This window comes from Ahaetulla prasina, chromosome 2, assembly GCF_028640845.1.
Source record: "Ahaetulla prasina isolate Xishuangbanna chromosome 2, ASM2864084v1, whole genome shotgun sequence".
Classification (NCBI taxonomy): domain Eukaryota; kingdom Metazoa; phylum Chordata; class Lepidosauria; order Squamata; family Colubridae; genus Ahaetulla; species Ahaetulla prasina.
The window spans coordinates 259,473,555-259,495,931 of NC_080540.1; the positions used below are offsets into that span (position 1 = coordinate 259,473,555).

The 22,377-nt window shown below is 35.4% G+C and overlaps 1 protein-coding gene across 3 annotated transcripts in view; it reads right to left on the reverse strand.

Annotated features, from left to right (window-relative positions):
- Positions 1-4,804: 4,804 nt before the first annotated feature.
- The window catches only part of LNPEP (leucyl and cystinyl aminopeptidase), a 45,902-nt gene continuing 28,329 nt past the window's right edge, over positions 4,805-22,377 (reverse strand). For all 3 annotated transcript variants that reach the window (XM_058168008.1, XM_058168006.1, XM_058168007.1), the window contains exons 11-18: positions 21,543-21,631; positions 20,053-20,236; positions 18,194-18,350; positions 16,615-16,799; positions 13,871-14,032; positions 12,286-12,426; positions 11,167-11,248; positions 4,805-9,945 (exon numbers count right to left, since the gene is read on the reverse strand). In XM_058168008.1, the coding sequence (XP_058023991.1) occupies positions 9,814-9,945; positions 11,167-11,248; positions 12,286-12,426; positions 13,871-14,032; positions 16,615-16,799; positions 18,194-18,350; positions 20,053-20,236; positions 21,543-21,631 (1,132 nt within the window). In that variant the 3' untranslated portion in view covers positions 4,805-9,813. The remainder of the gene's footprint in view (positions 9,946-11,166; positions 11,249-12,285; positions 12,427-13,870; positions 14,033-16,614; positions 16,800-18,193; positions 18,351-20,052; positions 20,237-21,542; positions 21,632-22,377) is intronic.

The following is a 22,377-nucleotide window of genomic DNA, read 5'->3' on the forward strand; positions in this document are numbered from 1 at the left end:
CCTTGTGCAAATCTGAGTAACTTTGGGAAACTCACAGTGCAAGTTTGAAAAGCCAAGTAGCTTAACTGAAGTATACAATGATCTGTTATTCGAGTCATATTTGAAAACCACACATACACACTGAGGAAAAAGAATATTGAGGTAAGAGATTTCAGATAGTTGAAGGGGCTCTCCCTGTGGAAAGCAGATCTGTTTATTTCAGATTGACTAGCATAACTGCAATGTAAGCATTTCATGTTTTAAAGTTTTCCCATCAGTCATCCAGTCACTACATCATTTCTTCCAGGTGCAGAAAATGACTTGCTTTGAGGAGAGTAATGTAAGAAATAGAAGTTAGGTTAGCTAACTATCATTTCCAGGTGGGAGCGTTTGAAAGGAGGGGGGGAAAGAACTTTTATTTATTTTTACATTTAGGTTCAGTGATGCTGGTTTGAATGCTGTAACGATAATTAAACACAGTTATCAGATCTTGGTAGAACAAGGCTATAAAATGTGGTTTTTCTTCCTGTGTGGTTCACATGAAGGCCACACAGGATGTCAAATCCTTTTTGTCCTCATTTTGTCATGATTACAAAACAGCAAGAAAAGTGCAGAGAAACAAATCTGCCACCCACGTCTCCAAGTGGCGGAATATATAAAACAGGAATAAAACTTTTCATTTACCTCTGCAAAGCTGCAACAGGGTTTGTGCAATATATTAAATATGATCCTGGCAATCGTTTTTTAGACTGTAATGTGCTCATTGACCCTGTGAGAATAGTTGATGATACTAACCCCCCAAAATCTAACATACCATAATTCAGTTGACCGTTGGATAAGTATGTCATGTATAAACACAGCTCTTGTGTTTTGATTTCAAAGATCATGGACTTTAATCTACTAAAAATGTAGGTCAGAGGGTCAACCTTTTGGGAGTGCAGAGTTCATGGGAGATAGAAGGGATGCTAAGAAGGAAAAGGTAGGATTTTCTTTTTTTATTTATTGCGTGGAGTCATTTTTAAAAGCTATGTTAAATTATGTTGAGAAGCTCTCAACCTGTATTTGCTAATGCAGGGAGGATCTCTGGAACTGGGCAAAAAGAATTTAGGAACTGTGTGTCCCCTCCTCCTCACAAATATTTTTCTTGTCACCATTTCTGGATCTGGGAAGTCCAGCCATACAATTCTCCTAGATGAGGTCATCTCTTCTTAGCTAGAATGAGATCAATTATTTGGGATGACCTGAAAGGTAGCAAATTGGCCATTACTTATTACAAGGCTTACCTCAGAATGAGAGGCTGGTGGAACTTTTGACTTCAGTTTTATTAATCAATTTATCTACTATATATCTCAAAGCAGCAATAATTATGTCAGCCTCACTTTACACAAGAAAAATTCAGTGGGAGTGAACATGCTTTGCTGTTTCAGCTTTGTTTTCCAAACCATTTGGAAAATGGATAATAGCAGTCAATGAGTTGTAGGATTTAAAGACAATAAGTTCACACCAGGCTGAATGTCAGAGATCTTGCTGTAATGTTGAATTTAGATTAGTGGAATTATTGAAGAAAAAGGAAAATATACCCGATCACACCCTCAAGATGTTAGCAGAGCCAGCTTTCTGCTGCATAACACCCAGAGGTGGGTTCCAATTTTTTTTACTACAGGTTCTGTGGGCGTGGCTTATTTGGTGGGCATGGCTTGGTGGTCATGTGACTGAGTAGGTGTGACCAACTCGAAGTCACTCATGGCGAGGTAGGGTGGCACCTTGCTTTGAGTGACGTCAAGGTGGCCATGCCCACTCAGTCACATGACCAATGCTGCAGAGACAAGGCGATTTCTCCCGGGGGACAGCCAGGGCTTTGCCACTTCCTCTTTTCCTCAGGAGCTGCCTCCAAGTCCTTGCAAAGGGACACGCATACACACACACACACCCTGCCCTGTCGCTTCCACTGCCACTTCTTTTGTGGACGGCTTCTTGCCATTCTTAAAGTCAATCGTAAAGAGCTGGAAGATGTTTTCTCAGATCTCTGATGCTCCAACAATGACTTGGGGGAAATCTAAGGAAACGTCTTCCAGCTCTTCACAATCAACTTTTAAGAATAGCAAGAAGTGGCAGCGGTGGTGACAGGGGCTTGTGTGTGTCTGTGTGCGTCCCTCTCCTGGGGGACAGCCAGGGCTTTGCCACCTCTTTTCCTCAGAGGAGCTGCCTTCAAGTCCTTGCAAAGGGACACACACACACACACCCTGCCCTGTTGCTTCCAATACCGCTTCTTTTGTGGACGGCTTATCACCAATCTCTTTCCACTTATGACTGTATGACTGTAACTTTGTTGCTGGCAATCCTTATGATTTATATTGATATATTGACCATCAATTGTGTTGTAAATATTGTACCTTGATGAACGTATCTTTTCTTTTATGTACACTGACAGCATATGCACCAAGACAAATTCCTTGTGTCCAATCACACTTGGCCAATAAAAATTCTATTCTATTCTATTCTATTCAAGTTGATCGTGAACAGCTGGAAGATGTTTTCTTAGATCTCTGATGCTCCAACAATGACTTGGGGGATCATGATGTGAGCAGAAGCTGTGTTTTTAGATAAACATGGATGTGGGGAATTTATCTTATGCGGGCAGAGAAAAATTATACCATACCACTGTAGTAGCTCAATGCTTTTTCTAGAGTGAAACTACACCAAACATTCCAAGTTTAGCATCCTTCTTCATGCTGTTATATGTAAGGACTTCCAACTTCCCACATTTGGCCACGCTGCCTGAAATTCTGCAATTCCTGCTCACCCAAAATCCCAAGTAAGGGAAAGCTGTTATATGCATTTTCAATACAAAAGGAAAATGCCAATCAGAGGTCGTTTAAGAGTTTTTTAGAACAAGCAGAAGGGTCCTTCAGGCTGGTCAACAGGAAAAGATGCCAAGCCACCAACTGGGACCACAATAAATTTACAATCCCCTCTCTCCCCAGTATCAGTGAAGGAGTGAAGCAGTATTTGAAGAACTTAAAAGGAGGGAAAAATGCTTCATGGGTCTCATGTTAACACTTTTTTAAAAAATTTGAATTTATATCCCGCCCTTCTCCAAAGATTCAGGGCGGCTTACACTGTGTTAAGCAATAGTTCATCCATTTGTATATTACATACAAAGTCAACTTTTATTGCCCCCAACAATCTGGGTCCTCATTTTACCTACCTTATAAAGGATGGAAGGCTGAGTCAACCTTGGGCCTGGTGGGACTTGAACTTGCAGTAATTGCAAGCAGCTGTGTTAATAACAGACAGACTTAGTCTGCTGAGCCACCAGAGGCCCTATGGCAGAACTATCCAGTAGAACAGGGGTAGTCAACCTTTTTATACCTACTGCCCACTTTTGTATTTCTGTTAGTAGTAAAATTTTCTAACCACCCACTGGTTCCACAGTAATGTGCCGTGTATCTGTGCTTGCCTCTCACGCATCGTGGATTGGGTTTGGGTGGGGGGCGCCGGCTACCAGCTCTGCTTGTCTGTTACAGCTGGGTGGTGGTGGTGGGATGTGCAAGCTATTTTGGGATGAGGCTCTTTTGTTTGTGGTTGCACTATAGCGCCATTTAGTTTCACTTACGCAACTAAACTAAACTTATGCGCAGGCGATACAAATAGTATATTTTCAGAAATTTAATTGTCACAGGGAATTTTATGAAAATCTAATGAAAATGTTTTTAAATAATACTATGAAAATTTTTTAAAAAGTCAATTAAATTAAAAAAAGAAAATGCTTCAATATCAGACAAAACCTCTACTGCCCACCATGAAAGCTGGAATGCCCACTAGTGAGCGGTAGGGACCAGGTTGACTACTGCAGCAGAATAAGAAAGAAAGAAATGTCTGCAAAAGACAATAGTGAATTGTCTGGTAAACATTACGGGAATGCATTACATCTGTGATTTAGAAAGTCTCTTTTTCTAAAAAGAGAGCCGGATTAAAAATAAAATAAAAATGAAGGCTCAAACAATGGGTTTGAATTACCTATACTTATGTAAAAACACAGGATAATCACAAAAATACAAGAGAGTCATAATATTTAAACAATTTTATTTTTATTTCACAAAAAATGCAGTTTTGTTCGCAATATATATGCCATTCACTCAGTGCTGGTTATACACACACCATTTTATTCAAAGTATAAGAAAATAGGCTTTCATTTGTCCTTTACAAATTAAGGAAACCCACAGATTTGCATATAATGTGTACATCTATATACAGACACAAACACATCTTGTTTTCTAAAATACTCTTCCTCAAAGCAAATATTGTACAACGTGGAGTTACTCTTTTGATAAAAAATGTATGCTATATTTTTTATAAAGATATCAACAGAGAAGTCTAATAATCCCATTCAGTGTCCAATAACATTTGATATTCCAAACTGCTTTGATGTTACCATTATTTAAGCAAGCTTCCTGTTACCAACAGAACTACAATCTCTCCACAAATCTGGTGCAAATTTACTCTTAAATCCATCCTTTCTAAGACCCTGTAAATTAAAAGTGTTCAGTGACTTTCAAGTCATTCATTCCAACTTCCTCATACTCTTGCACATTTTATCAAGGTAACCCTTACATTTCAACAGTAATTTGCTACATGTGCCATGACTAACCTAAAAAAGATGCTCAGCCATTGCTTTGATCAAAGTGGCAATATCATGTGTAAAGATCTGCATTTCGGCTACAAATTGCAGGTTTTAGTAAGTTAAAGTTCTTAAGTTCTTAAATATCAAGATCTAAGAGTATGGCAAAACAATGTTTTTAATGGCTAAATATCTTACTGTGGGATAAAACATTATAAACATATAATGGATAAAACATCAGCAAGCATTTTTTTAAGAACTATATGCATGTTTGGAAGACTATCAATTAGCATTTGAAGTGGAAATTAAGTAGCATATATCTAAACATTGATATGAGGCCAACCATTAGTGAAATATGTACAAAAATGTATTCTTAAATGAAGCAATTTTTAAAAGTTCAGAGTGCAGTGAAAGATAACATCTTCCAGAAGGATTTTTAAAAACCAGTCTATCATTGGAGGCAGGATTGTTCTAACACGGAACAGGTGGAAGACAGTCATATAAATATATATGGGTCAGCATCCTATATAACACAATGTTTTTAAAATAAAATAAGGCCACATTCTTTCAAGTATTAGCCTCACAGTACATGTCCAATTTCACCTGTGATGGAGCAGGCTTTTTTAAAAGCAGCAAGATCTATTACATGAATTTCATCTCCCACAGCTGTATAAAGATACTAACATTACATTTACAGTTAAATTACAGTTAAAAGGTAGTAGCTTTGAGAGCATTCAAAAATAAAGCAGTTTCATTATTTGAAGTAAAAAAAATATAACTTTGGGGATGGGCAATTTCAAATGGCTGGATTATTTTGTGTTCATTTTGACAGAATTACAGCCACAATATGGCTACAGATGTACAAATTTATAGCTGAAACCTGCACTTTTAAGGCCCTTTTACACATACCCATACAACAACCATAATGGAATATCTTTTCAAAAATATTATTTGGAACACTCTAATTCCAAAACCATAAATTAAATGACAGATTACTATGCATAGCATTTTGTCCCCAAAATTCCATAGAGATCACAAAATGGCACAGGAGAAATTTGTCTCCCAATGTCAGAAGAAAACAAACTGTAATGCTCAAACTTGATAATTTTGAATTCTAGGATGAATACAGATTTGGGTTTTACGTCTGGCACCTATTTCAAAGAAAACAAAAACTGATTTTAAATATTGGAGTAAACTTTATGCTATATATGCTGAACTCTATGCATACAGTTATATATGGAGAGAGAAGAACAAATTTACCAATCCTATTCTTCTTAATGTATGCCTTCCCCATATCCAGTTCAACATTTGAGAAAGAGGCACATACATGTGTACATAATATCTCAATTATTTTTGGGACCAAGAGTTATATTTGGCCTTTTGGTAGCATGCCTTGGGCCTCCAAAATCTAATATGTGGAGACAGGATAAAACTATATTTTCCTTTACATTAAAAAAATTTAAATATAGCTACTATAGTGACTCTCCCATTGTATGTATCTAATAATTTTCTCCCCAAACATGTTGAAAAAAGAATGGTTTTTGAGAAACACAACTATAACTTTTGGAGTAATTATGATGATATACTGGACAGGCCCAGTCGTTCAATGTGAAATAAAATAGGCAGAAAAGTTATCTGTGTTACACACATATATTGGTATGCATGTATATATAAACATATTCAAGATGCAAATAATTGAGTATTTCTCCAAAGTTTGTCGACTTAAAAGATGTACTTCAAATATAGAGAGCTATAAATTTTATCCACAAAGCCAGATTATTGGGATAAGCCTTAATTATCTCGTTAATAAAATGCTTCAATGCAAACATATAGAAAAACACACAATGCCCCATGTGCATTTTAAGTATACACACTTCTTAACACTAAAGAAAAGAAACTGGCCATTCCTATTCAATGCCCTTGGCTATTTAAAGTTCTGTGAAATTCATGGCTACAAAGACCAAAATCATTTTTTTTGTTTTGTTTTTTAAACATTCAAACCGACATGTTGGTAAGTTGAACAAAAAGGTTTTCCTTCACTGAAAACCTTTTTGTTCAACAATTTTCCATGTTATCCAACTAACTAATATTAGATTTTGGAGGCCCAAGGCATGCTCTCAATAATCTTCAAAGTTATGGAGATTTGTAACTATGAAAGGCTTTTAAGAAAAATAGACTTCCATTATTTATTTTTTACTATACTTATACTTTAAGGCACGTGTACTATGTTTTCAAACAGATTGAAAACACAACCAATTGATCTCATTCATGTTTCCCCCAATACCAATCTCATCTATTACAGAAAACTTTGAACCTAATTGGGGGGTTGGACATACAGTATATAGTTTGTATCATTCTACACTGTATTTCTATAGTAAAGTAAGGGATTTTAGGAGAGGAAAAATCAAAACAAAATACACTGCCACTTCCAACAGGATACATGTAGAAGATGTTAAGATTTCAAAACAGCACAAAAGCTTTGATCAAGATTTAGAATCAGGCATTTCTAAGTTAAGAAGCCATAAAGAAAATAGAGGATGTTCAACTTACTTTAATTAGTTCTTGATTTAGTAGAAAATTCTCTATTCTATTAAAGTCACCCCTAATTTTTGAACTGGATAAAAGCATTTCATTCTATTACACAAAATTCTTCAGAAAACCCAACTCTTCCAGATTATCCAATGTTGGAAATCAAACTTCGTTGGAAATAAATCAGTTTACTAAGTGCTTTGATAAGGACCAAATCCCAAATCTATACACTATTATTTTTAAATATGTTTCTCTATGTAAGCACAATTAATCAAATGTAAATCAAAACCAAGCCGCAATTATTTTAAAAAAGATAAATAATTGAAAGTATTTTCAAAATATCAGTGCTTTCATTTAAAATAAAATATTCTAATTTAGAACATATGTGTGCTACATTTTCAAGTCAAGTTCACATTTCCAGTAGCAAATACAACTACATATGATTTTAAGTGTCAGATGATCTAACAAAAAAGCAGAGGGAGGGAGGGAGGGAATATACAAAAATGTAAGTGGCAAACAAAACATATGAGAGAAATCAGGTTAGATGTTCTTCACATTGTGAAGTCAGACAATTTTCAATTTTGGGGGTATCAAGATGAGTTATTTTCAACCAAAATTAAGTTGAGCTATTCACTTGCAATGAAAACAGTATATTAGAGAATCAGAAGTACTAAAACTAGATTTTTTTTCTTTCCCTGTTTTCAATATAGTTGAAATATAATTGAAAACAACTGATCTAGTTTATGTTTTTACATTAAATTCATAATTAAGCGGAATTGGTTTCAAATGATTCTCTTAATCTAGAAAACTGTCTTTTTCTTATTGACCCCAAAGTGATTCAAACACTGAATTTTGTATATTCTACAGCAATGTCCTTCACTTTGAATTATTTGTAACACAAACGTCATATCAGCTTTACCACACTTATATTCAATTTCTGGAATACTATGAAGAAAGAAAATACACTACCTAATACTGATTTATGAAACATTGGATTTTATGGCACAGAAATAATGAGATCTAAAATGTTCCAGTGTATGTAATCCTCCATGAAAAATGAATTAAAATCAGTAGTAATCTTCTGACTGTTTTTAAGGTAGAATCTATATACATTTCCGGGAAAACTGGGTTTCCCCCCCAACCCCCCATCCTGAGAAAAAAGCATGTCTCAAAAGCTGCATCAAATTGGATCCATACCTTTCCAAGTTCACATATGCTTGAAGAAAGAGCATCTTAGATTATCTGCTTTGATAGGAAAAAATTTAGAAACTAAGAGTACTCTATAGCTGATTAAAGGCACTACCTATCTGGTGTCCCTTAAGATGTCTTGGAACTACAAATCTCAGAACTGAAAATCTCAACATGATAGCTAAGTATTTTGGAATTTATAATTCTAAAACATTTTAAAAACATCAAGTTGGGAAAACTGGCCTAAATCAACACATTTCTTTTTTTTCCAACTGTTTTTATTTCTCTCAATTTTTCTTATAATGTAATATTTTATTGGGGGATTTTAGAATTATATTGGATACCATAGAAAATTGTTGACAATAATGTCTCAAATACCAATTTCTTATTTTACTATAAAAGTCAGCAAAGGGTAGAAGAGTTTCACAAGTACGGGATAATTTCTTATATTAATATGGCATGCTTTATTTTCAATGAAATATTTTAGAACAAGGATGGGTGACACAAACAGCATGTCTCATGATTTAACAAATAGTTACTTTGGTCAAAGCACAGGCATGATCTAGTTTCAGAAATATCTAAGTACAGAAAAATGGGAAACATCAGGTCAATATTGATAGGAATTAAAACCAGGCAATTCCCAAACCAATAATTCTGAAATTGCTGAATCAGTGTTTTACATACTTTTAGGCAGCTAAATCAAGAGAAACAAAACTGGACTCTGAAAACTGTATAAAACATTCTCCAACCTATAATTTATAACCTTTCATTTATAACCTTTTTGAAAACCTCTATGGTCAGGTTCAGCATAACTCTCTTAACATTTTACTTATGTTTACAAAAGGTAATTTAACTTATTCAGTACACTGTACTAGTAACATCTAGCCATGTTGTAGACAAATTAAAAAATTCTGGTATTTGCATAATTTCTAGAAAATACTTAGATAAATCAACCCAGAACTCCCCAAATTTTACTTTTTACTTCCCCTATTCACCTTATTGTGTTTTAGCCACTGCTTATAATGGTGATAAAAATGCTTTACAACAGAGACATTATTTACAATTCAGGAAATTATGCACAGTGAGAAAGACCAAACTGAATTTTGCAAAGAAAAAGCAGGTCTCAGGAGTGTTTGTCTTGCTCTCTTGTTTTTTCATTAAGTAAAACTGTACTCTATAAGTAGAAATGGAATTCCATTTTCCTGCAATGAAAGGGAACTGTACTTAAATTTTAAAAGTTATTATAGTATCCTTGTTTGATGTAAATATCTGGTCAAAATGAGCTTTTCCCTTATTAGCAATTATATCCAGTCCACAAATACTCCAAAGAGAGCCAATTCAGAAGAGATTAACCCTGAGCTAACTACAACCCCCTCTCACAGTGCAAAAAACAAAAATTGCATTGCTCATGTTTAACTTTTTTTTTTCAAAAGCAAAAGACCAAAGAGTTGCAGCATTCCTAGTGATTAATATAAGCTATAAGAGAATTATGATTACTATAGCAATTTTTCAAGGAGTGCCAAGTTTTTTTCCATCCACTGAATATTCAGTTGAATTGTCTCAATAGCTTCTCGGACATACGGCAACTGAGCAGTTTCCTCTGACTTTGATTCAAAGAATGACTTAACCTAAAGAAAAGTAACACATGAAAAAAAGAGAGAGAGAGAGAAAAGATATCAGGGCAATTAAAAGAAATAAACATTTAAAATAACCCAACCAGCTGTTATGTAAATGTATCAGCAAATTGATGAGAAATGAAAATTTCATTTGGTAAATTTGGTAATTTAGACTATTTCATACCATGCAAAATATTATTATCTTAAATAATTATCTTAAATTAACAAACACAATGACTCCCTATTAGAAACAATTTCTCTAAAGTTCAGAAAAGATCTTTCACGTTATCATGTCCCCAAAATCTTTATGAAAATTTCTTGCCTTCCATAAGAACTTGAAAGCCTGGTTCTGCCAGTGGCCTGGAATCCCAATGAGGGAGTGGCATCTTGGAGGTGGTTAATGGGTTAGACAGAGTTCATCTCCTCCCTGTGCACACTTTATTCCCGTCTTCCCATTTTGATTTATTGAATTTTAACTTAAAATGTATGGTTGCTATTTAGCATTTTAAGGTTTTATATTGTGTTTTAATTATATGACTATAAGCCACCTATTATCGATCACCTTGGCGAGATGGGACGTATAGAAGATGATAGATCAGGACTGTCAAACTCCTGGCTGGTGGACTGAATGCATCACACGCTGGCTACGCCCATGCCCTGTTTAACGAAGGGGGGAAAGTCCCGATTGATGTATCGGGACTTTCCCCTCCTTTGCTAAATTGGGCACGGGCATGGGGCTACCATGACAATGTGAGTTTGACACCCCTATGATAGATAGATAGATAGATAGATAGATAGATAGATAGATAGATAGATAGATAGATAGATAGATAGATAGATAGATAGATAGACAGACAGACAGACAGACAGACAGACAGACAGACAGACAGACAGACAGACAGACAGACAGACCAACCTCGTAGGAAAAGGACTAGCACAGCCAGGAGGAGTGAAGTGGCCACAAAGGAACTAAGTCCAACCTTCCCTTCACTGTTGTTGACCCTTACCTAACTATAACCAGTGCTGACCATTAGTTGATTCTTGTGTGTAGGCTTTTAGCAATAAATCAGTTAAAGTAAGTCTTCACGTGGACCTAATCTTTTGTCCTCACACAACTATTTGTATTGTGAAGCAATGTTATAATTTAGAATCTTAATCTGCATCACATATTGCCTTTCTATGTCAGTGACAGTATTATTCCACAATTCGTTCAGAACAATTTATCTAACTAACCTCTAGCAGATGTTCTAGTGTGGAGAACTGACACGTTGTTGAAGTTACAATGCTTTCAATAGTGTATGATCCACGGTGAAACCTGAAATTTAGAAACAATGGAACAAGAGTAATATATGTCATTAATCTATGTTAATCTGATATATATTTCACTAACCTATACAGGTAGTCCTATATATGGCCTAGAATTTCCATTGCTAAACAAAGCGGTTGTTAAATGAGTCATACCCAATTTTATCACTTTTTTTTTGCCATAGATGCTAAGCAAATCACTGCAGTTGTTAAGTGGATCATGAAGTGGTTAAGTGAATCCAGCTTCCCCATTGACTTTGCTTATTGGAAGACAGCTGGGAAGGTGACAAATGGTAGCCACATGACATGGGATGCCATCATAAATGCTGAGTGCCAAGCATCCAAATTTTGATCACAAAACTGGGGGAAGGGTGGAAATGCTGCAACAGTTATAAGTGCAATGACCAGTCATAAGTCCCTTTTTTCAGTGTTGTTATAATTTTGAAAGGTTGCTAAATGACTGGTTATAAATCAAGGGCTACAAATATTAATCTAAAGCATTTCAAATGACACAACTATTTTTGAGGTTTGAGGAAATTCCAAAATCACTTATGTTACATTTGTCATCAGCCACACAAGACAAACTTTTGTAAAATCACCAATAAGCTCAATATTTTTCACAATTCCAGAAAATGCAGAGTATCAAACATATGCTCTCCCATTCATTTCACAGATAGCAGCAGCTGAATTACACTGTATCTGGAGTACAGAAGAATTTAAATCAATCTCATCTAACTTACTATTAAATTAAAATAAGGATGCTGGGTAGTCTTATTCATTTGGAAGGTACCAAATTAAGAAGACCACAGTAAAGGCTCTTAACTGTCATGTTTGTCACAAGATACCAAAGTGTCTTTAAACAACTCAGTGCTGAAGTATCTCCCTCATTGACTAGTGTTAATTCGAGACAGTGCTAAGGGCATAGTGGACAATGTAAGAAACCAATGCGAGTCCCTTACTCATGTCAGAGGTTAGCAACTACCTGTTTCATAGCTGACCCATGTAGGGGGACAAGGAATTATTATGAGAATTCAAGCAAAGCATTACTTTTTGATAAGCTGATCCCAATTTTCTTTGACAAAATCCCATGCCAATAAATGTCCAGGCAAATTCTGACTGATAGTTTTTATGACAGTTGGAAGATCCTGGGATCTGATGACAATTCCTTGCAGGCTTGTTTGCATTAACCTATGAAATAAACCACAAGAAAATTGCATGTTAGGCATGTATGTTCTCTTTTTCCAGAGAATTATATCATCTATAATTTCAGCACTGCCATAACTTTGGATAGTTGCTGAATGAACAAAAGATTATTTGTATACATATAAACACACATACAAACTAATTGACCATATATTATCATGCCTGTCATGTTTTATTTTCATTGTTTTAATGTTCTAATGATTTTATTGTATTTTTACTATTGTTGTGAACTACCCCAAGTTGTTGAGAGTCAAGTGACATACAAGTTTAATAACTTGTAGTACTTCAGATCATAACTTAGAAAGTTATGGCATATATATATATATATATTGGATACATACATGGAATTCCCTTTCATGGGCCACCATTTAAATGATTAAATAAAAGATATTTCACGAACCTCCAAAATAAAATGTTTCAGATCACAAATCTCTTAGTAATCTAATATATAGTAAAATATAGAAGATGAATAAAAACACATTTATATACAAGCATAGGCCTAGCCCTTTTGCAAAACACACAGAAAAAGCCAGGAGCAGCTTCTAAAGAAGCTACTGCTGCTTTAACAATTTGAAAAGAATTGCTCCTTTTGGAGTCAGATGCTTCAAAAATGAAGGAATGTACAACACTTTGTATTAATAAACTCAAGATAAAGTGTATGTGTGCATCTTATAACATGAGCATGCTTTTAGCAGACAAAGTTCTCAATATACAGAGAATCAATGCAGTATAATATTTACTGCATAGACCACAGTAATATAAAATATTCTTGAGCTCCTAGAGAAGAAGGAAGCTATTTGAAATGAGCGGGATCATTGGTGATCAGGTCAAGTATGAGCAAGAACCTGAGTCTAGGAAATAGCTCACCAAATCCCATTGTATGGTTGAGAACCTCTTATGTTTGTTTGTTTAAGAAAAACATACCCCTTTTATTTAGTTTCAGTAGAAGATTAGAAATTTGATTGATTGATTGACTTTATTAAATTTAGAGGCCACCCATTTCTCAGAGCCACTTTGATGATGCTAGTTATCTAAAACTTCGCAATTGCACATCTCTGAATATTCTAATTATAAGAAAGCATAATCTGTTTTATCAACTTTCAAGCAACTGAGTTATATAATTAAGGGAAGAAACAATGTTCCCCAGGCACAGGTATTCATAAGCCAAAACATCTGTTCATTAACCCAGATGTCAGTGCACTTCTCCCATTAAATGTAGAAGATTTGAAAGATTACAGAAAGCATACTAAATGTTCATGTACTTTCTTAACTTCTTTGTGCAAAGACAAAGAGGAATCTATACTAATCAAATTTAAATAAATTAAAGCAGTGATTACTGACCATAACTAGAAAACTAACTTTTATTTAAGATTTAAAATCTTCAATTTTAAAGCTGTACTGCATATAGGAATAGGAGGAAGAGCTGTACCAGATAAGTTTTTTAACATCACTTGTGCTGGCCAGTGATTCAAGAATTTCAAGTTTTTCTGGTTCAGAATCCACAAAAGAATACATTTTTAAAAGAAATTGCCAGCCAGCTTCAGTTTTTGCTCCAGCTGTGAATATGATCTTCATAACATTTGTCGGAATGCTGCAGAGACATAAAAAAATAATAAGTATATATGTATTCTTAGAATCTCATATAAATATCCATGTTAAACATAAAAACAGTATAAATGCTAACTGCTCTCAGTTAAGTCTGAACACAAATATTCCCCTTGTAGTTAATCTTTTTCATGTTCTCATCCATTTTTTCTTTGCCATTTGTTCTCAGTCTTTTTTCTTGTTCTCAGACATTTGAAATGAAGAATTAAAGTTAATTATCACTCAGAATTACATTTTGTTATGCAAAATGGAAAAAAGGCAAAGACACTAAACCTAAAACTGGGCTGAGTCACATTTATCTAATGGCACACACTTGTTGCTCACAAAATCTTCAAATATTGGCTTCTGGTCCAGATAGAACCAAGCAAGAACAGCTGCAACTACCAGCAAAACTGAGCTTCTGATTTCAGGCTTCACAGAGCCAAAGCTGTAAATCTCTCCCAACAATAATCCTCTGTTCAGGAACTGGTTATTCAGCAATTTCTCACAAACACAGCTCAACTAGATTAGATTTTTTTTTAATTCTAGGTTTATGCTTCCTGTCTTTTCAAATCATTGGTATTTAGACATTTTCTTAAGGGTCTTGAGACTGAGATGCCATAAAAGGTCTAATAGGCCTGGGAACAGGTGACTCCTGACTCTCAGCTTCAAGCCTTATATTTGGCACAATGTCTTTCTTTGAGCAACAGTCGTTTCTGATAGACGTTGAGCTGGACCAGTGGTTCCCAACCTTTTCTTGTTTGAGGCACAACCTTTTCTTGTTTGAGGCACCCTTGGAAAGCCTTTCAAAAGTTCCCGGCACCCTTATAAGGAAATAGATATTTAAAATCTCCGTAGCTCAAAAGTTCCCGGCACCCTCAAAAGATCTCACGGCACCCCTTAGTGCCGCGGCACACTGGTTGGGAACCACTGAGCTGGACCCTGCTTTTTTGTTCTTCCAAATGCTGTGACAAGTCTGACAGCTCATCAGCATCAGAGAAGCATGCAAAGGGTTAAAAATAATAGTGTAATACTCGACTGATTATAACAGTGATCAAATAAATTAATTAAATATTAGGTTATTATTAATTTAATTTATTAAATATTAATTAAATATTAGGTGGATACCAGCCTGCTCCCATTCCTTGCTGTGCTATTGAAATGCAAGTACAACTGAGAACTCATGCCTCCCACCGACCCGTACGCTCACACAGAGAGGGACTTCTCAGGGTGCCGTCTGCCAAGCAATGTCGGCTGGCGGCCCCCAGGGGTAGATCCTTCTCTGTGGGGGCTCCTACCCTCTGGAACGAGCTTCCCCCGGGGCTTACGCCAAATACCTGACCTTCGGACCTTCCGCCGCAAATTAAAAACATACTTATTTATTCGCGCGGGGCTGGCTTAAATTTTATTGGTTTTAAATTTTATTGGTTTTAAATTTTTTATTAGTAATTTTTAGTGGGTTTTAGTTCATGTCCAAAGTTTTAGGCCAATTATGTAATAAGTTTTTTAATTCGTATTTTAATTGTATATTACATTGTTTGTTTTACTTGGCTGTACACCGCCCTGAGTATAAAAATTGAATAAATAAATACATAAATAAATAAATAAACTTCTACAGAACGTGTCTTCAGAAGAAGGGCAACATGTTCTTGTAACATCTCCTTTTATATGTGTGCATGCCTTTGACTCAATGTTGACTCCTGGCAACTGCCTGGATTAGCCCTTTCAGTTTTTTGGCTAGTTTTTAAGAAATGATTTGCCATTGACTTCTTCCTAGGGCTGAAAGTGACTAGCCCAGCTAGCTTTGGCCTAAGGTGAGACTAGAAATCACAGACTCCTGGTTTCTTGCCTGGTATCTTAACCACTACACCAAACTGCTTTCTTATGTTTGAACTACTATAAGTCCATGTATTTGCCATACACTAAATAAATAAGTATATAGTATATAGTCAGACAGACAATATGGCATTGCGTAGAGAGATGTTAGGTCTGTGACTGATTCAAATACAGATAGTCAACTTACAACAGTTCCTTTAGTGATCATTCAAAGTTACAATGGCACTGAAAAATGTGATTTTTGACCATTTTTCAGAGTTATGAGCTCTGCAGCATCCCCATGATCATGTGATTAAAATTCACGATTTGTGAATTGACTAGTGGTTCATATTTATGACCGTTGCTGTGTCCCTAGGTCATGTGACCACCTTTTGAGACCTTCTCACAAGCAAAGTCAATAAGAAAGCCAGATTCATTTAACAGTCATACTAACTTATGAACTGCAGTGATTCACTTAACAACTATGGTAAGAAAAGTTGTAAAATGCGGCAAAACTCAATAGAAATTTTGGGCTCAACTGTGGTCGGAAGTTGAGGACTACCTGCAATTTGTATCAAAAATTGGATTTGTTGTCATATGAAGTACCCAAGTTTTCACTGTGTACCCATAGTAAAATTTCTTCCCCAATTAAAAAGATAAAATTTTTGTACATATATACTGATCTTTAAAAAAGGTTTTTTTGGTGATGACGAAGTAATGTCTCGGTGCCTAAGCAGAAAGGTAATTTAAGTAAGATTTTGTATTATTATTTACCTTTCTGTCCCATTGGAGTCCATCCATGTCTTAAATAGATTAGAAGCAATTGAACTACACTTTCTTAAATCATAGGAACAGGCAAAATTTAGTAGACTTGATTGTAGCTCTAGTTCTGAGAGGGTCTTATTATTGTTCCATGTTTCTTGTTCAATCTTCTCTCCAAATAATTTTTCAATCCTATACTAGAAAATAGCAAAAGAAAAAGATTACCACTGGTCAATAGAAAAAGGTTTGTTACAACTGTGTTATGATTAACTTCAAAATCTACAAAAAATTATGCAGAACACAGATCTGAGCAAAACCTGACTAATTCTCCTTTCCTTCTGTCAACTATTATTATAGCTATTAAAAACTATACCAACTCCAAAGTGAGCATCAAAGATCCCATGTCTGAGAGAGATCTACTAGACCCTTCAGAATTTATTGTGCAACATTGATGTGAAGAATAGAATAGAATAGCATAGCATAGCATAGCATAGCATAGCATAGCATAGCATAGAATAGAATAGAATAGAATAGAATTCTTTATTGGCCAAGTGTTGATTGGACACACAAGGAATTTGTCTTGATGCATACGCTCTCGGAGTACATAAAAGAAAAGATACATTCGTCAAGAATTATAAGGTTCAATACTTAATGAATTTGTACTAGAAATCGAGAAGGATGTTTAGAAAAAACTATGACATCACACCACCCTATTTATTTATTGGAAATAAGATGTATAATATTCCCTCACGATCATAGTGCTAGAAGAGACAGCAGTTAAAAATATTGAGACCATGAAGAAATGAAAGGAAGCATAAGCTGTTTCTTCCGTTCTAAGTAGTCATATTTATTTAGACAAGACAGAAAAGGATGCAGTTATGAGCAGATGGTCTTTGTCACCACAATAAATTTCTAAATAACAATGCCTGTAGATTAAATTATAAACTATTAAAAGCATAGCATTTTTAAGCAAAAATAAAATGAATGCTATATATATTTCAGGCATTATCCTACAACATAATACAGGTAGTCCTCGACTTACCACCACAATTAAGCCCAAAATTGCTGTCACTAAGCAAAATAGTTGCTTAGCGTTTTACAATCTTTTTTGGCACAGTTGTTAAGTAAATCACGCGGTTGTTAAGTGAATCTGGCTTCCCCCACTGACTTTGCTTGTTGGAAGCTATCTGGGAAGGTTAGGCAGACAGTCAGATTAACAGAGTTGGAAGGGACCTTGCAGGTCATCTAGTTCAACCCCCCCACCCAAGCAGACCCTCCATCATTTTTGACAGATGGCAGTCCAGTTTCTTCCTGAAAGCTTCCAGTGATGAAGCTGCCACAATTTCTTTAGTTACAAATGGCAATCCTACCACCCTGGGATACTGCAACTGTCATAAACACAAGCACCTAAATTGTGATCACATGACCACAGGGATGCTGCAATGGTTGTGTGAAAGCCATTCTTAAGTCACTTTTTTCAGTGCTGTTGTAACTTTGAATGCTCACTAAACAAATGGTTGTAAATGGAGGACTATCTGTAGAACTTTCTAGTTATCACACAATTGCTGCTTTCCTATTTTCAAGAACTTACCAACACTCTGGCTGAGAGATCCAGCATTCCCCGTTTCTCAACTAAATTGAAGATATGACTGGTTTGGTATAAAGCTTGCATGATTGGAGCCGTGCTGCTTTCTTTCACTATATAGTCTGTTAGATTGAAAGCCATGGTCAAAGAGACTTTTCCTACCCTAAAGAGATCAGAAAAAAGTTTTAGACCAGTATTCTAGTTCTAATATGATAAAGGTTTATACTGTGAAAACTTGTGGAAATTTGAATTTTTAAAACCGAACTATATTGTTCCAAATAAATTCTGAGCTAGTTTCATTGCAAACACAATCTAGTATCATTGATTGGGGAGATGGAAATAAATTATGGATAAATGAAGTTTCCCTATATGATAATTTCTGAGAAACAATCCATTTAAGGTTTTTCTTTTTAAAATGAAACTATGAAGAAACAATAGAATTTTCCCATTCTGAAGTTTAACACTATGAACTTTTTTATACTGTTAAACATTCTGAGATACATTTAGCAGGATCCAATCTGGGTCTGTCACTGGGACCAGGGGTTAAGTCTTCTGAGCTTTCAGGCTTGTGCTAAAACCCATCCTTAGGGAATTTCTGTCTCATCAGAAAGTGTGTTTTTGGGGGCTATTCTATGCATAGTATTTATGTGGTGCCCGGTTGTGTGAAATCAGCACTCCTGTTGACTGACAAGGGGCACTTTCCCAGGCTTCAATCATTTCCCTGGCTATTTTTGTACTTGCTTGGCCAACAATAGTAGTTGTGGAATTAAATGTGTCCTTGTTGGTTGCAATGTGAGGCTATCAATGGGTTCAGATCTCCTTGTCTGACCACTCATGTGTTCTTGCAATCTGGTGGTTAGCTTTTTCCCTGTCTGTCCTACATTGTCACACGGGCAATCCATGCAGGAATCCAGTAAATTTCATTAGAAGGATCTCCAAGTGATCTTTGCAATGCATGGTTTAATTGCATTGCACAGCCTCTGGGCAGTGTTTGAAGCCCACTTGCAGATCTCAGAAGCCGCATTCTATTCTTCCTAAATGTTTTTGATGTTTGACAGGGTGCACCATATCTTGTACCTTCTTTCTTCCTTTCTCTCCCCTGCATGTTGTGCAAGCATCTTGCAAACAATTTATAAGATTTATTTATTATTTACAGGGGAGAGAGAATTTCCTTGAGAGTGGGCTCTTAACACAAGCCCGAAATATCAAAAAACTAAATCTCTGATCCCGGTGATCAACTCAAATTGGATCCTGCAGCGTTAACCTGGGACACATATATGTGCTTTCATTCACGAGCTACATTTAGCTTAGATGTAAGCTAAATGTAAGCACCACTCACAAAATGTGGAGGCAGATTCCTGGTTTTCTTCAATTTAGATCAAATCAAAAGCTATGTACTTCATCCTGGAAACGAATCGGACAGAGGCATCTGTGCCAGGGTCATAAAAAACATCAAGATGGCTTCACAATTGTATAATCAAATAGCCACCTCTTTTTTTTACATTTGTGTGTCTATTTAAAATTAAAATCTCCTAGCACTTAACTCTTTTAAGAATAATGTTGTTTCTAATTTTTTTGTGATTTTTATGAATTCATATTACTGGAATTGCTATTTGCAGGAAGAAAAGCCATAGTGGTATAACTATAGTCTTATTGACATCTGTTCAACTATTTTGTATTAAATTCCAGATTCATTTAATTCCCCAAAAAGCAATTCTAAACTGGAAGTGGTATTTTTCTGCTTCGCCATGTTCCTGAATCTCTAAAACATTGTATATGGTATATATCCCATTCTCTGTGATAGCTGAATATTTTATATTTAAATTTTTATTTGGCAAAAAGAAGATCTCATTTTAGATCATTACCCAGCCAGAATAAATATATTATGAATCAAATTGGCTCTGTCTTTGGGATCAAAAATACTGGGATTTGTCTTCAGTAGTTGAATTAGAGCAATCCAGTCATTATCATCATAATGCACAATATAGTAACCATTTCCGTTCACATTGAACTTCACCCACTCTAATTCATGAGGGTACTCAATTACACCTAGATAAAAAAAAAGAAGAGAAAAAAAGAAAAAAACATCAGTTTAAATCAATGCTAATTGCTAAGTATTCACAAAGATAAACATTATTGACTGACAATACTTGGGCAGCCATTTGTCTTTGTATTTCTTACAGAAGATCAGGGGTACTTGCTGGGACAAGTAGCTCCAGTTCAGTGCTAAAAGAACATCTTATAAAATTGCATAAACTGAATTTTCACAGGTCAGTCCCCAACACAGATACCTTCCTCCAAAAGCAATAAAAGTAAAATTTGCTTGATAACATGTGTTTTCCCGAAAACAAGACTGGGTCTTATATTAATTTTTGCTCAAAAGATGCATTAAGGCTTATTTTCTGATTAAGTCCTATTTTCGGGGAAATATGGTACTAAATGCATACATCTGGCTGACAATCTTACCTGGGGTTTATTTTTTGGGTAGGGCTTATATTACGAGCATCCTGAAAAATCATGATAGGGATTATTTTCCGTTTGGGTCTTATTTTGGGGGAAACACGGTAAGCACACTTCAGCAACATAAAGTTTTTTACATGCTACTTTCAATATCACAGTTTAACTCTGTGAAGTATGGTTTATTTATTGTATTTATTCTCACAGCAACAGGTCTAAGCTTTGAACTCCCCCTTTCTGACTTCAGATATTTGGTATCAGGCAGTTCCTATGTTAAGAACAAGTTCCATTTCCTAACTCTGCTTTTAACCCAAATTTGTATTTATGTCAGAACTCTAACAAGAAGCAGAATACTTACAAGAAGCATCTGCTAAACATGATGGATGTCCTTGTCCTTCTTTGAACCTACAAAGCGCTAATGCTGTGCAATACTTTCAGAAACTGCTGAAAATAAGCTATTAAAACACATGGTCTTAGTGCTTTGTCTGCTTGAGGAAGGGCAACACCATCTACCAAGTAATAAGCAGACTCTTTGTATCTCGGGCTTCTCTTTTAAGTTGGACAGTCATAATTGGAGACTACTTGTATTTTATATCTATCTATATCTCTCTATATATGCATATAATATATGTCTGTCTGTTGTATTATATATAACTTGCATTACATACATATATAAACTTATTTGTTCCAGTTTCCTTGTTCCGTATTATTAAACTAGATACTAAAAGCTAACCCCAAGAGGAAACAAAGTGTTGTAGGGTAGAGTTGCTAGGAGTCTTCAGAAGTGTTAGTTCTTTATGATGACTGGAATATGACTTTATTATGACTGGACCATGTTAGAACCACTGATATTTGCTCTTAGTACAGTATTTTCTAATTTTCAAGACAAATAGCATACCTGTCTTTTTATCCAGTAAATATGTCTGCAAAGGGAGGGATGAGTTGTCATTGTTTGTGATATAAGAAAGAGGGATCTGCCACAAATAACTGGGAAAAACAAAAAGGTACACATTCTTAAATCCCAAAGTTCTATAAAGCTAATGAAACTATAGTAGAGAGGCAACTTCCTTAAGCTTCTGTGAGATTACTCATAAATTAATATACATTTATAAAACAATTGTGCCATGATAGAAATTAAACTGCAAACTGTTAAAGTATCCAGAGTTCCTTTCTCTGTCCCAGTAGTTGAGCTTGCCTTTTCAGAGCTTAACTATTCAGGCAACAAGGTGATTTCAGGAGTATAAACTAATTTCTGTTTTCTATTACATGTAGTCCTCAACTTCCAACAGTTCATTTAGTGACCATTTGACATTACAACGGCACTGAAAAAAGTGACTTATGACCATTTTTCAGACTTACAACCATTGCAGCATCCCTGTGGTCATGTTATCAAAATTTGGATGCTTGGCAATTAACTCATATTTACGACAGCTGCAGTGTCCTGGAGTCACTTGAACCAAAGTCAAAGGGGAAGCTAGATTCACTTAACAACTGTGTCACTAACTTAACAACTGCAGTGATTCACTTAACAACTGCAGTGTGAAAGGTCGCAGAAGGAGACAAAACTGACTTAACACCTGTCTCACTTAGCAATGGAAATTTTTGGTTTAATGGCAATCATAAGTAGAGGACTATCTGTACTTCTGTATTTTCTACAAAACCATTATGCTCACTAATTTAAATCTGGTCATACCAATCCAGAGCTAATTTTTTTTTCTGTCAAAGATTGTCCT